Consider the following 13,270-nt stretch of genomic DNA (forward strand, 5'->3'; position numbering starts at 1 on the left):
TTAAGCACACACAAACACACAGTGTGTGTGTCTCTCTCTCTCTCTCTCACACACACACACACACACACTCACACATACACACTGACTCAACAATAAGCTCTATAATTTCCTGTAGCGGATATAAAGTGATGTTAAATTATGAGTACAGAAAATAAGTTCAATTCATGCTTTAATTTCCTTACAAAACACACACACTCTCTCACACGCTTACACACACACACACACACACACACACACACACACACACACACACACACACACACACACACACACACACACACACACACACACACTCTCAGAAAGAAAATGCAGACACATAATTAAGTACACAAGCAATGGAAAGCACACACAGTCACACGGATACACATGTACACTGACACGCATGAATTTTGACAAGGCAGGAGGAAAAAAAAGAAGGGAAAGAGAACGCAAAATAATGTGAACTTGAGGAAAATACGTCTGCGTCTGTGTATGTGCATGTGTGTTGCGTGCGTCTGTTAAACATAATTAGCTCCGTCGGGCACAAATGTAAACGAAAGAAACTTTAATAAAACTCTTTTCTGATCTGCTGAAAGAACACATTCCCGTTTATCTCTCTCAGTTCATCTCTCCGCTTTCTCCCGTCTGTCACTCCCGTCACATGGAATTGAATGTCATGCAAGGGACTCTGAAAAAATGACCACATGAGATGAACACAATTATATTGTGCATGTAAGGTCAGATCCATGATGTCCTCCTCTCCCTGCTTGCATCCATTTATCTACTCTGCTGTACTTGAGGTGGAATTCCCGTTGAAAAGACAATCTGGAATTTATTAGATGATCTAGAGTTTGGGTCAATTCACAGATGCTCGGGTATATCTACATGCGTTCCCATATGTTTGGCTCAGAGGCGGACCGTTCTCAGCCCTACTTAACTCGAAAAACCACCATTACTCAAAGTCTGTCTCATTCCATTTATAAACTAAAACGTCAACCAAGCTTTTACTTTAATTTCATCTCTAAACCTCATACGCTTTCTATCCTTGTCTCATACAGTCAGTCAAACAGCCAGAAAATAACATTTCAGACTGAGAAAATGTCTTCAATGTAATAAATCACTATGAAAACAAAGCCAATAGTGGGGCAACGTCTCAACAAGGCAACACTGTGCAGCATTTATAGATCAGGCCTTTCAAAAGAAAATATTCTCAGCCCTCTGCAAAGCAAAAAGCCTCACATACTGGAATACTAAGCACTCCGATTCTGTGCGTTTATATGTGCGCACACACTCCCACTGAAAGCTTTTGTATGTGCTGTGACGTGTGTATCGATCCCTGTGTATCAGGTGAGTTGTCCTTTGAGGAAAAGAAGGGAAATGAAAGGAAAAGAATGAGACGAAAAGGGGAGCGACGGATCGATGCAGCGGCGAATAGAAAGAGCGTGTGAGGATGAGGATCTCTCTCTCTCTCTCTCGCTCGCTCGCTCGCTAACTCACTCACTCACTCACTCACTCAGAGATTAAATTTGCCCATTTGTTTCTGCTTTTGTCTCTTTTTAATGCTTCACTCCCTCCCTACGAAATCACTCCCCGCATGCCACCATCATTGCTCTTCCTCATCATCGTCAACTCCCTCCATCCCCTCCTTCGAGCTCTCCCAAACTTCTTCACATTCGCCATTTACAAAGAGTCCATTTGTATTACGGACAGATTCACCTCCATCCAATCAGACGCTGCCCTGTTGTGTCAAAGGCCGCATTTAAATTGAACTAAACATCCGTGTGCGTGTCATATTACACCATATGTGTGTATTGTGTGTGTGTGTGTCTACTAAGCTCTTTCAGATGATCCTTTGCATTAGTGCCGCTCCCTAACCCTGCCCAGTGATGAGTCAACTCCAGCCTATGTGCATATGTGTGTCTGGCGTAGTTGTGTATGACAGTGCATGCCATGGAAACTGAGAATAAATATTGTGTTGTGAGAGCGGGAAGAAAGATGGCTGCAAAGGCCATATCTTTTGAAGGTATTTAAGTAACAAACCATGTTCAGATAATTCTAATAAATTGTTTATCTCGTCTCGCCCTCTCTCCTTATTTCTTCCTTCCACCTTCAAAGAACTTTCTTTTCTGGTTATGTCTTACTGCACATACAGTTTTAACTCCTTCAGGCTCTGGTATACGACACGGACAGATGCGACATTCGGACGTGCTTTATGCTACATTGGGTGGAGGCAGATGTCACTGCATCTGCAGCTGGCGCATACAGCATACAGTATAGACTGAGCCTCAACCTTTAATGACCCGCTGATGGTTCTGCCATTGCAAACTCACAGTGTGCAGGCAAAGTTTGCTTAAAACTTAGGTACTTTGGGGAAGTGTGTATAAAATTAGGCGCAATAGATATCATTTGAATTTGATGGAATGACGATGGTAAAAAAAAATATTAGATTTGAATATTACACTCCCACTGTAACTTCAGAAAATAGCTAGAAATATCAAAAATACCCTTCCTGCTGTTGCATCCTAATGGGCGGAGACGTCAGGTTAATTTTGTAACTACTGGAGAAGCCTTTAACCAATCAGCGTCGACCACCATTTGACGTATGTTGTGTGCCGAATCTCACCAAACAGTAAACAACTGAGGCCCTCCCCCAATGTGGGCAGAGTGCAACACCATGTCAGTAAATTACCAATAGAGATTTTTTTTTTTAAAAGAAAGCAGGCATTTTTCTTGTTCCGGCTTCAATTCCTGTATATTTTCTAGCGTTTCTACAAGTGTTTGTATCGCTTCATCTATCTCTACCCCTGCTGCCACAGTTGGAAGTACATTTCCAAAACAAACACTTGACTTTAATATCAACGGACCTAGCCACAGACACTGGTTGCTGATTGGTCCACCATTCAGCGAGGCTGAGCAAACCTTCATGTAAACAGGGTTTCCAGACTGTAATCAAAGGAAAGACAGAAGCTGTGAGCAATAGGTGGGCAGAGCCAGTCTACCTCATTTGTCATATCTGTATACAAACAAAAATGTAAATTTATGATTTAGACAAGGTTGTATGTTTTTTGACACTACTTCTTCTCGAAGAAAGAAAACTGTATGGTGGGGTTTAAACCTTTTAACTGCTCACTTATCTCCATCTGACTCTCTATCTTCCTCCCTTTATCTCTCACACATGCAGCCTCTCTCTTAACCTCTCTCTCTCTTTCAGTCTCAGCCTCCCGCTCTCTCACACAGACACGCTGCCCCACCCACGATAATGAGTAAACCTCTTGCTGCCCCACCCTGCCCACTCTGCCAAGTTACTGCCAACACCTCACACACACACACACACACACACACACACACACACACACACACACGCGCGCGCGCGCACACACGCACACACACACACACACACTCAGACGCACAATAGGCCAAACCACAACTTGTACAAAGAAGCTATAGACTCAACTCGTACACTGATATGTGCATACACACCCGGAACACCACTCTCACACTCAATACTACCACTTACATGGACTCATGTCAATGTCCTGACACCACACACGCACACACACACACGCACACACACGCACACACTGTGCAGCCTATTCTGATCTCATGTGATCATAGCCAATGAGCTCTGCGGTGCTGGAAAACCACAATCTGTTCCTGCCAGTCCATGACATCACTGCGAAGTGAAAAGCATTGTGGTCCACAAAGTAGGGTGAGGGAACTGACTGACAGGTGGTAACCATGGGAACTGTCAGTTTGCCTCCCCGTTTCCGTGGTAACAGGCAAGTTTCTCAGTGTTGTGAGTTAAAATTTTATTTTTTAAAAAAAAAGTAGATGAATGCAGCACATGGGAAAGGAAATTATGTCATGGAACCAAACGCACAGGGAAGAAAGCTTAAACAGATATGAACACATGCAAATATGTGGAGACACTCGTACACACTTTGCTAGCCAACTTAAATCTGCATAAGCCCTCCATATGATTGAAGAATAACAGAATTCATTGTAGCGGCTTGCGGCATGAGATCTAATCCTCACATCCGATTCAAAGGAAAGATGAATTGAAGATGAAAGCGTATTAATAGAAGCACTTTAAAAACTAATGCTCTCAGCAGGTAGGCTCTGACAATAGAGGCTGATCTACAAAGGCCTTCATTCAGAGCATCAGAGCTGAAAGCTGAAGTCAGGATGTAAATGAGACAAAGAAGAAAGATTAGGCTACCTGCAGATCAGAAGATGAGTATAAAACAACAGGGCGTGCATGTTCCGCCTTACCCTAAGCAGGGATTGGGACTCTTCTTTAGTGGCTCCTCCTTTCCCCTCTTGTCCTCCTCCACCTCCACTCCCTCCTCCACCTCCTCCTCCTCCTCCGGTGTATTGCTGCGGGGGCATCTGGCTCTGCTTCTCCCCTCCTCCTCCTCCTCCACCTGCAGCCGTTCCTCCTGGTCTCCCTCCTCCGTACAGCTTGGCATCTCCCAAAAACGACTTGGTATCTCCCAAAAACGACTTGGTGTCTCCCAGGTAAACCATGCTAGGTGAAGCCACGCCTCTTTTCTGCTGCGAGGCCTCATGATTGGCTGAAACAAAAGACAGTGAGAGGGGGGAGGGGAAAAGAGAGGGGCTCCCACTTCCTGCTCCTCTTTCTACGCCTCTTTCGGGTCCCATTCGCTCCTTGGGCACCCAGAGTAGACCATGGGCCTGCTCACCCCCTCTTTCTCCCAGTCCTCTTGTCTCACCCAGAACCCAGCCCTTCTCCCGTTCTCTTTCTTTCTCCTCACCTCCTTCACTTTTTACCACCCCGCCTGCTTCCTCTCTGCCGCCTTCTGCCAGCCGTCCCTCGGGCGGTGCGAGGGAGTAGAGGAGGCGAATATCCCCCTTGCTCTCTTCTTTAATGGCTAACGTAGAGGGAGCTGAGCAGCCATTGGCCGAGAGTGTTAGCGAAGGTGTCAGTGAGGTGGGCAAGGAGGTGGTCGTGAATGAGCCTAATGAGGGAGAGGCGTCATGACAGTGGGCGGAGTTAAAGTGGTCGAGGAGGGCGGAGGAATCAGGGGCTGTGAAGTCACAGCGCCGACAGCGGCAACACGCGTGGACACGCCTGCAGAGAAAAACAAAACAAAGAGTGAAGTACTGATACATCAAAAAGTTGAATCAGACTGAATACAATATAACGCATATAGAGTCGAGAAGTTCACTCAGGAGTAAGAAGTTAATTATAGTTTAATCAATAAACATATCTATAATATAAAAAGTTCATTCTTGGTTTGGTCAAACCATGTCTGGACAATAACATTGCAAGTCACGTTGGAGACATGACTTTTTGAAAATGTGATTATGTCTTTAAGGGTTGTTTTTATAGTGAGTGATTCACACTGAAGTCAGAACAGCAACACAAATGAGACTCAACATAATACTAAAGACTTAAGTAACTAATTTAATTTCCTTTTAGGACTAGTCAGTTCATCTTTAAATCTGTCAATATCAAATGCAAAAAGCCATTAATTCCCATAACTAAAAAAAAAGTTTTTTATTGCTCACAGTTTGAAGAAAATCCACCCCCTGAACTGACTAAATCTAAAATGCATTAGTGCCTGTCTGATTTCCTCCAACCACTCAGGTAGAGTTTCATGCACACAGTGGCCAAAAAGTGACTCAGTGTTCCACTACATCACAATGAGTTACTTAAAAATGCTGAAGAACATAACTGAATCTGAATGACAAGTACTGAATCACCCATCAACAAACCACCTTCATTTCCTGCTGGCGAGGCCCTGAATGACCAGCTATACATCCGGCACACAACATTCTGGGTTTTTCCTGGCGCAGAAAACAGGTTTGGTGCTTCTTGTGCGGGCCAAAAAGCAAAATGAATCCACCGTCTATAACCAGAACTAGAACAAGACTCTTGTTTACAGTGGTCCTTGGTGGGCCAACTATGAGCAGCTGAATTACATTTACATTTGGCATATACTATTAACCAGCAGCTGACATGTGCAGACATATATGAATATATAAATACGTTTTTTTACAGAGTAATAAAATTTGGTTTCTGACTGTACTGGGTAATTATCACATTCATTTGCATGCATACTAACGTGCTAATAATTCCTGGTCAAGACCATCATTTTGGCAGATGAGTCAGGTGTGTATCTTTGGTTCGCTCTCTGGTTTCACTCAAATGTCACTCTAAAGCAGTCATTTTCTCAACACTGGGTGTTGTTTCTGACTAGTGGCTTGTTATTGCTGCCACACTGCAGCAATAAAACAGCAGAATATAAAACATGCAAAAAAAGGTCATTAAAAGTAGCAAAAAGAAGAGAAAAAAAAGGTATCAAAGTGTAATTTTTCTGTTCTTGCAGCTCTCATCCTCTGGTTTCTGCTTTCAACCTCACCACAATAATTCTACATGCAGGAAAAACAAAAACATGAAGGCACATATATAAAGACAATGAGGAGCTTACGCAGATGAACACCCCCACACAAATTTGAAATACACCGGGAAATATAACCACTAAGAATATATTCACCATCTTTCTTAATTGTCAATTAGTAGTATGTCTGCCACATGATTGACAACAATTAAAATAGTAATTAAAAAAAATTTAATATTTACATTATACAGAATTATTTTAAGGTAAAGCAATTAACTCAATCTGTCTAAATATTTGTAGAGATTTGTGAAAATGCAAAGTCCAAAGCTCTACCTTCTACCTAGTAGACCTAAATGTCTCCAGATACAGAAGACACAGTGGCCTTTGTTTGTCATCACCATACACGCAACCACATATACATGCACGCACACATGGACTGGTGCTGTTATTCTTCTGTCATACACGTGCGCATACACACACAATACATTAAGTTTATATAATCCATTCTACACTTGCATCAATCCGATGAACCTTTACCCTAAACATTGTTAACAGCAGCATCTATCTCACAAACACTGAATTAATGTCTTATTTTTGTATGGATAATACAACAAGATTTTTTTTTTTAAGCATAAAACAATTTAGCTTAAAAGACTCGAGCAGTTTGAATTATTGTCTGAGTGTTTTAATCTACCCTTCACTGTTTTGTGTGGATATTTTTCTCCCATTAATTAAAGTTATTTATTTGAGGACGGCAAGGAGGCATCACCTCAATAAGATGAGATAATTGGGAAACCCACTACATAATTTGGGCCTCGGGGATATTTATTTGCAAATCAACATGGAGAAAGCATTTTAAAATATGTCTTGAGAAGGTAAAGCAATTAACTGGAGAAGAATGGACCAACATCTATATCCTCATTGATATGTTGCATAGCAACATGTGAAGTCAAGTAATTATAATGTTTTTGTAAAGATGGTAAATCTCTAATGATCTCTTTTTTTTGCAGTAATGGACTATATACACCCTCTGCAGCTTCACATTTGGTGGATGGGACACTTTTAATCTGTAACTGGTCCTGCGAAAGCCAATACAAGTGCATCTGATATGTGAGCAAAGAGCCTGCACATCCTACACATTTGCATTAGGTTAGGAACACCATACGTTGAGTGGCTAATAGGTCTACATCAACTAAGTCTGACTGAAAAAGTCTTTCAAATAAGAAGTCTGTGTTAAAGGTCCCAACCACACACACGTTATACATAGCACATGGCAATGTCTCTAACCTTGAGAATAAGCTGTATACATGCAGTATGTTTTCAAGCCCAAACAGCTTTACTGGCATTATAATTGTATGCTGCCTGTGCTGAGTGCTGAGCGCTCAGTGATCACCTACAGATATGTCAGCACCTTGGCGAGTCTTTAGGTGTAAAAGTTACTTTTACAGATTGATTTGTTTCTCTCAGCTGTTTTCTTTTTTTCTCATTACACTGTGGGCCTCTGTTCTGAAACCCTATAATTAAATCCTGAATTTTGTTTTGGCCTTGGAATCCTTTTAGGATTGTTGATTTTTAGTGGTGGTGTAAAACTTGCTGGCTTTATTTCACTTTTATTTGATTTGAGCTGCAAGATTCAGAGCCTTAGATTTTGTTAAGGACGTGAGTGGACTGTTAAATCCCCTCCTAACTCTGCTTTGTCACCCTCTCTCCCTACTTCTCTCCACTTTCCTCTCACACTTTCTCTCTTTGTCTTTCATTCTCCTTCCCTCTTACACGCTTTCCTTCTACTTTTTCTGTCCTCTCTCTCTCTCTCTCTCTCTCTTTTTCTGTCTGGAATTACCCTGAAATGAATCAAACTTTTACATTTTTCACTCATTTGTAACAGAACTCCTTCTTAAATGGCTGTCAGACTGTAATTTTGTGTGAGACAAAAAGCAGCAACTTGTTTGTGAGTTTGAGAGCATATATCCAAAAGCTTTTCAGATCAGATATCAAGATCAATACTGAAAAACATTTCACACAACTATCTCCAGTTCTTCATATCTCTCTCTGTATCTCTGTCCTCTTAAGCCCCCAACTTTCCCACACCACTCCGCTCTTTCCCACCCTTAATTCTCTGTAGCTGCCTCTATCATTTACTGTCTCTGTCATTGAAACTCTAGTGAACATGGGTGTAGACAACAAATTGGCTGTGAAGTTTAGTCTGGCCTCTTCAGGCTCTAGTACCTCTGTAAAACTGAGCTTCTCACTTATTTAGCAGGTACACACATCCTGGACACGAGAAAGCAAAAAAAACTAATTTGACTTCCAAGGCTCATATGAAAACAAATAATGATGTCTAACCTTGTCATTCTATATTGACATGTTGGTCATCTTTGGAAAGCTGCTTAAAGATGTCAAAAGAAGAGGCCACTTTGTAAAATTCTTTCTTTGGTTATTAAAAATAACTGATTTTCATAGTTTTTTTTTTACCTGGACTTAACGTCAAGGTTGGATTAAGCCCTTGCTGATTCATTGGTAATGGTGCATGGTGTTGATCTTGCAGTGTATTTGAAACTTACTTGATTCTCACTATAACAATAGGCAATGACATTGATCAGAAGCTGAAATGGGTGAAATTCAAGACAATTTCCAGAGTGAACATCTGTCCACAGAAACTAAGCTAATATGCAACAGTAAGCAGAAGCTCATTGTAGCTCATTGGGATTGCTGACACAACTTCACCTACTTCCAAGGTGCATTTAAAGAGGAAATAGTCTTCAAGGTGTCTAACCTCCAGCAACACTTGTAATAAAAAGAACAACTTCAATGTGAAACCAATGCATTTCCAGTTGTGGCCCTCGAGGAAAAAAAAAGACACCAAAAAGAAGCCCATAATCCAAAATGTGTTGATTTCACAGTAGTTTCTCTTTATACGAGAGCCAATCAAAAAGTTTTGAGACTGTTCCTGCAGTGTGCAAACAGAGTGGACCACCGTGAACACCAGGCCGGGGCACGAGGAAGCTATAACATCCGTGAGTAAGTATTATAAAGTTACGCCGGTTGATCACCATCCACTGTCTGTTTCCGCAATTTCATCATGAACCTACAACTTCAGCAGAGAGTGCAGATCAAAATTTGTGTCAAATTTTTGGGGAACAGAAAGAAGTTGCTGAGAGCCAAATCTGGCGATCATAATTGTATTTTTGCAGGCAAGAAACTTGTGGATTTCAACGCACTCTGATCGGGCACCCTGTCATGTTAGAGAACCAAACTGCCATCATGCCACAATTCAGGTCATTTGTGTGAGTATTTCACGACAGCAGAACTCTGTGTTGACAGTCTGACCCCGAGGAATGAATTCACTTTCCACAAGCCTGAAAATGTCAACTCACCTGGTTGCGATTCTAACCTGACATGTCTGTTTTGGACAGTGATGTTCTGCCCCTCTTCAAATGCAAATCTCAAAACACTGGATTTGCTGGATGCTTGACTCATTAGGTCATTACAGAAAGGTAAGTGACATTTATCCTTTTGTTACACAGACTACAAATATGTAATGAGGTCTGTGAAGCTTCTAGGTGTGAATGTCCAAATGGTATCTATGAGTGTCTAAAGTGTATGATTTTTAAAATTGGGCTGAAAATGAATGTGCTCAGTCATCATTTCCTGTATAATTGAGAGTAAACAAAAAAAACCCTGAGTTACAGGGGATTGACTCCAAAGGCAATACTTAATCATCTCCTGACTTGAAAAGGGAACTGTTTTTTTACACACTTCCTTTTAGTGAAAGACTAACAGGAATATTGACTCATGGGATGAAATATCTGTGCAATGACATTATGCAGCTGACTGTGAATGCATGGCATAAAATCACTGGTTTCTGAAAAGATGGCAAATTGAATGAGCCACTATGAGTCCATCATTGGAGAAAAAACCATGCATCATCTCAAAGACTCAAAATATTTCAAACATTTTTCATAAACGATCCAATCTCTTTCTCTCTTACCTGTAGTGTCTAAAAAGCTCCTCTTCTACTTCTGTGATGAAGTGACACTTTGTACACGAGTACTCCCTCTCTCCTGCTCCTCCTCTTCCTCCTTCCTTGTCTCCCCCAGCTTCTTCCTCAGCCTTGACATGTGGGGGGGGCCCCTTTAGGTTGACCAGGGTGTGGCAGCTTTCGTAGTGTTGCAGCAACACATCAATGTCGGTGGTGGCAAACGCGCACTGGTCGCACAAGTGGGTGACGCCTAAGATCAGAAAAGCAGGAATGTATTAGAAGACAGAAATGAAGGTTAATGCTGTAAAAGGAAGGTTCCCAAGACAGATGATGTTGGTGCTTCAAACCTTTAAAAGTGAAAGAAATAGCTAATGCATCAACAACATATGTGAATGTTTTCTTGCACAACACTTTTAAATACCTTGCGTGACAACAGGATGGGCAGGGTTAGAGGGGTGAAAGGTCGAACCAGAAATCACTCCGGGGTCACATCTGGGATTTGGAGGGGTCACGCTGGGTGAGGTGGCGGTAGCAGGTTTTGAGCTGATGGAGTCCTGCTGTTTGGTGGACTGAGGGAACTTTGAACAGCATTTAGGGCAGGTGGACTTCCGACAAGCAAACGGATGAGAGACCTATTGAGACAAATTAAAACAACGTTTAGTGCAAAGGCGGTTTGGACCTTCACATGATTTAGTTATTACTGGAGATAATGATGAATTTAGTGCCTTTCTCTTTTTCTTCTCTGTCATTCTGATGCTGTGATGAAGTTTTGTCTGTGCAGGTAGATATCAAAGGGCCGGGAGTCAGCAGTACCAGTATGAATGTGCATTATTAACTGAATGATACCACCCACGATTTTGGATGTTAACCATCCTTTTTGCATTTTTAACAGCTTCAACGGCACTGTTTGGCAGCTGGCACAAAGGAAGGTGGGGAGTGTGTGCGTGGGTAGATTGGGGGAAGCAAGGGAATTTTAACTAGGCAGGAAATGGGAACAATTAACTTTACACTTGTTCATACATTCAATTTTATTTTCCACTCCTAGCTAAACAGCTCATTTTTTTTTCATCTAATTGCCAAGCAAACACCGAAAAACAAGCAAATAAACATTTCAATATTTTATTAATCTCACCTCCCCCAGGTGTTTATGTGGCTGACAGAGCCCCTGCGGACAGTACATGCAGTGCTGAATGCAGCAGCGGTGGATGGAGTGGTTGTGCTGGTAATGCAGCAGTAATGGCGCTACTACGATCACATCTGCACTGTGGGCCATGGAGTACCGGAAATCACACAACTGACAGTTATAACTGGTCACGACTGCGTCTGAGTCACTGCTGTTTGGGTCTCCTGGGAGCAGAAAACAGAACAAAGGGTACATAAAAAGGTTTATATCTTGAAGAAGAACCGTTGTGGTAGAAATGCATAAGGATCAATTGTAACATGCTGCTCAAGGCAAACAAACATGAAAGGTCAAGTGGTATCATAGCTCTTCAAACAGTTAATCTTGCAATCCATTTAAGTTTTACCAAAAACCACTTACTACCACATTTGCCCATACTTTTTTTTTTTTTATTATTACCTTGGCTGGTGCTCGATGGGTTAGACGATTGATCTTTGCGGCTCTTGGATGCCATGTGGTCTCGCTCTCCTCCGTCTCTTCTTCCCCCTCTTTCCCTCTCTCTGTCCATCCCACCAGGGTTGGAGTTGTTGGGGCTCATAGAGCCGCCCGCGCTCATTCTGTGTCTTTGTTCATAGTGCTCTAAAAGCTTCGCCGAACCCCCTGACCACTCGCAACTCCAGCTACAGAATTTACACCAATAATACGTCTGCACGGCTCCTCGACCGGCCTCCCCCGTCCAGCCGGATGAATCGGAACACACCCGGACAGGGATGAAGTACCCGACCAGGGAATCGTCCTCCGCTCGCACGGCCACTCGCTCTGCCCCGTCTAAGATTTGACTCCTCCCCTTCAGCTGGTTGTCATGCGTTGCCAGGTTATTGGTGGTCAGCAGAGGTGTGGTTGGTGGAGTTTTGACTTTGTTTGGATGTGAGGACAGGAAATGTTGTTCAAGTTCCAAGGAGTTACTGCCCATGTACGTGAAGTTGCAGAATTTGCAGCGAAAGTACTTAGTGTTCCCCTGGCAGTCAGAGGTCTTCCGGCCGATTCCAATTAGCGTTCCACCCAACGTCACCTGTTCACAAGCAGAAAAAGACAAAAAGGTAATTAATGAATCTCATTCCAAAACTTTTATCTTGTACTGCAAAGAGCAATTTAGAAGACAGTCTGGGGTAGAAAATCTCCCCATTTTTAGCTGATGGTAAACGACTCTTGACCGTTCAAAAAGACAAACATTACTGGTATTACTGTAGTAAAATAAGTATTAAGTTATATATAATTTCAGTTAACAAAGTAGTGGAAGCTAAACCTAACTAGATTTGATAAGGGATCTGAAGGGATTCAGAATTAATAAAATAGTAGTTAAAAGTAGTCAACCTCAATAAAAGGTCGTAATACTTAAAAACACTAACCTACCAACAGTTACTAGACAATAGACGACAGTTACCTGACATGCTTTGGTCATAACTGATTTTTGCGACCTATATCCTGGGTTGTAATGTACCTACTATACTTTGTCCTTCAAGGTCAAAAGTAATACATGAAAGAAATGAGATATAAGGCTGTCATTTTTCCTATGCAGAAGATATTTGGCAAACACATGACACAAGCCTTCAATCATAGAGCTGTGCTGGAAAGTTATGCCTCGGCTACTTCAGCCCACAATGAACACAATCCATCACTTTTTGTACACAAATGTCGACAATTAAAAGGCTGCCCTAACTCTAACTAACCAACCAATAACATGTCTACCAGGCTCTACTGTAGCATTTAGTGTTTCAGGCCAAGATTTTGCATTACTGAGTAAGCAAGCAACCTGACACTCGTCTG

At 42.0% G+C, this 13,270-nt stretch overlaps 1 protein-coding gene across 3 annotated transcripts in view; it reads right to left on the minus strand.

The window, feature by feature from the left end:
• Positions 1-13,270, minus strand: part of trps1 (trichorhinophalangeal syndrome I) — a 115,997-nt gene that overhangs the window by 44,517 nt on the left and 58,210 nt on the right. For all 3 annotated transcript variants that reach the window (XM_069175898.1, XM_069175901.1, XM_069175900.1), the window contains exons 5-9: positions 11,903-12,515; positions 11,456-11,670; positions 10,745-10,955; positions 10,333-10,573; positions 4,252-5,071 (exon numbers count right to left, since the gene is read on the minus strand). In XM_069175898.1, coding sequence (XP_069031999.1) covers positions 4,252-5,071; positions 10,333-10,573; positions 10,745-10,955; positions 11,456-11,670; positions 11,903-12,515 — 2,100 coding nt within the window. The remainder of the gene's footprint in view (positions 1-4,251; positions 5,072-10,332; positions 10,574-10,744; positions 10,956-11,455; positions 11,671-11,902; positions 12,516-13,270) is intronic.

Source organism: Embiotoca jacksoni, unplaced genomic scaffold, assembly GCF_022577435.1.
Source record: "Embiotoca jacksoni isolate LCO1_2020_lvr unplaced genomic scaffold, fEmbJac1.0.p SCAF_7, whole genome shotgun sequence".
In the NCBI taxonomy this organism is placed as follows: Eukaryota; Metazoa; Chordata; class Actinopteri; family Embiotocidae; genus Embiotoca; species Embiotoca jacksoni.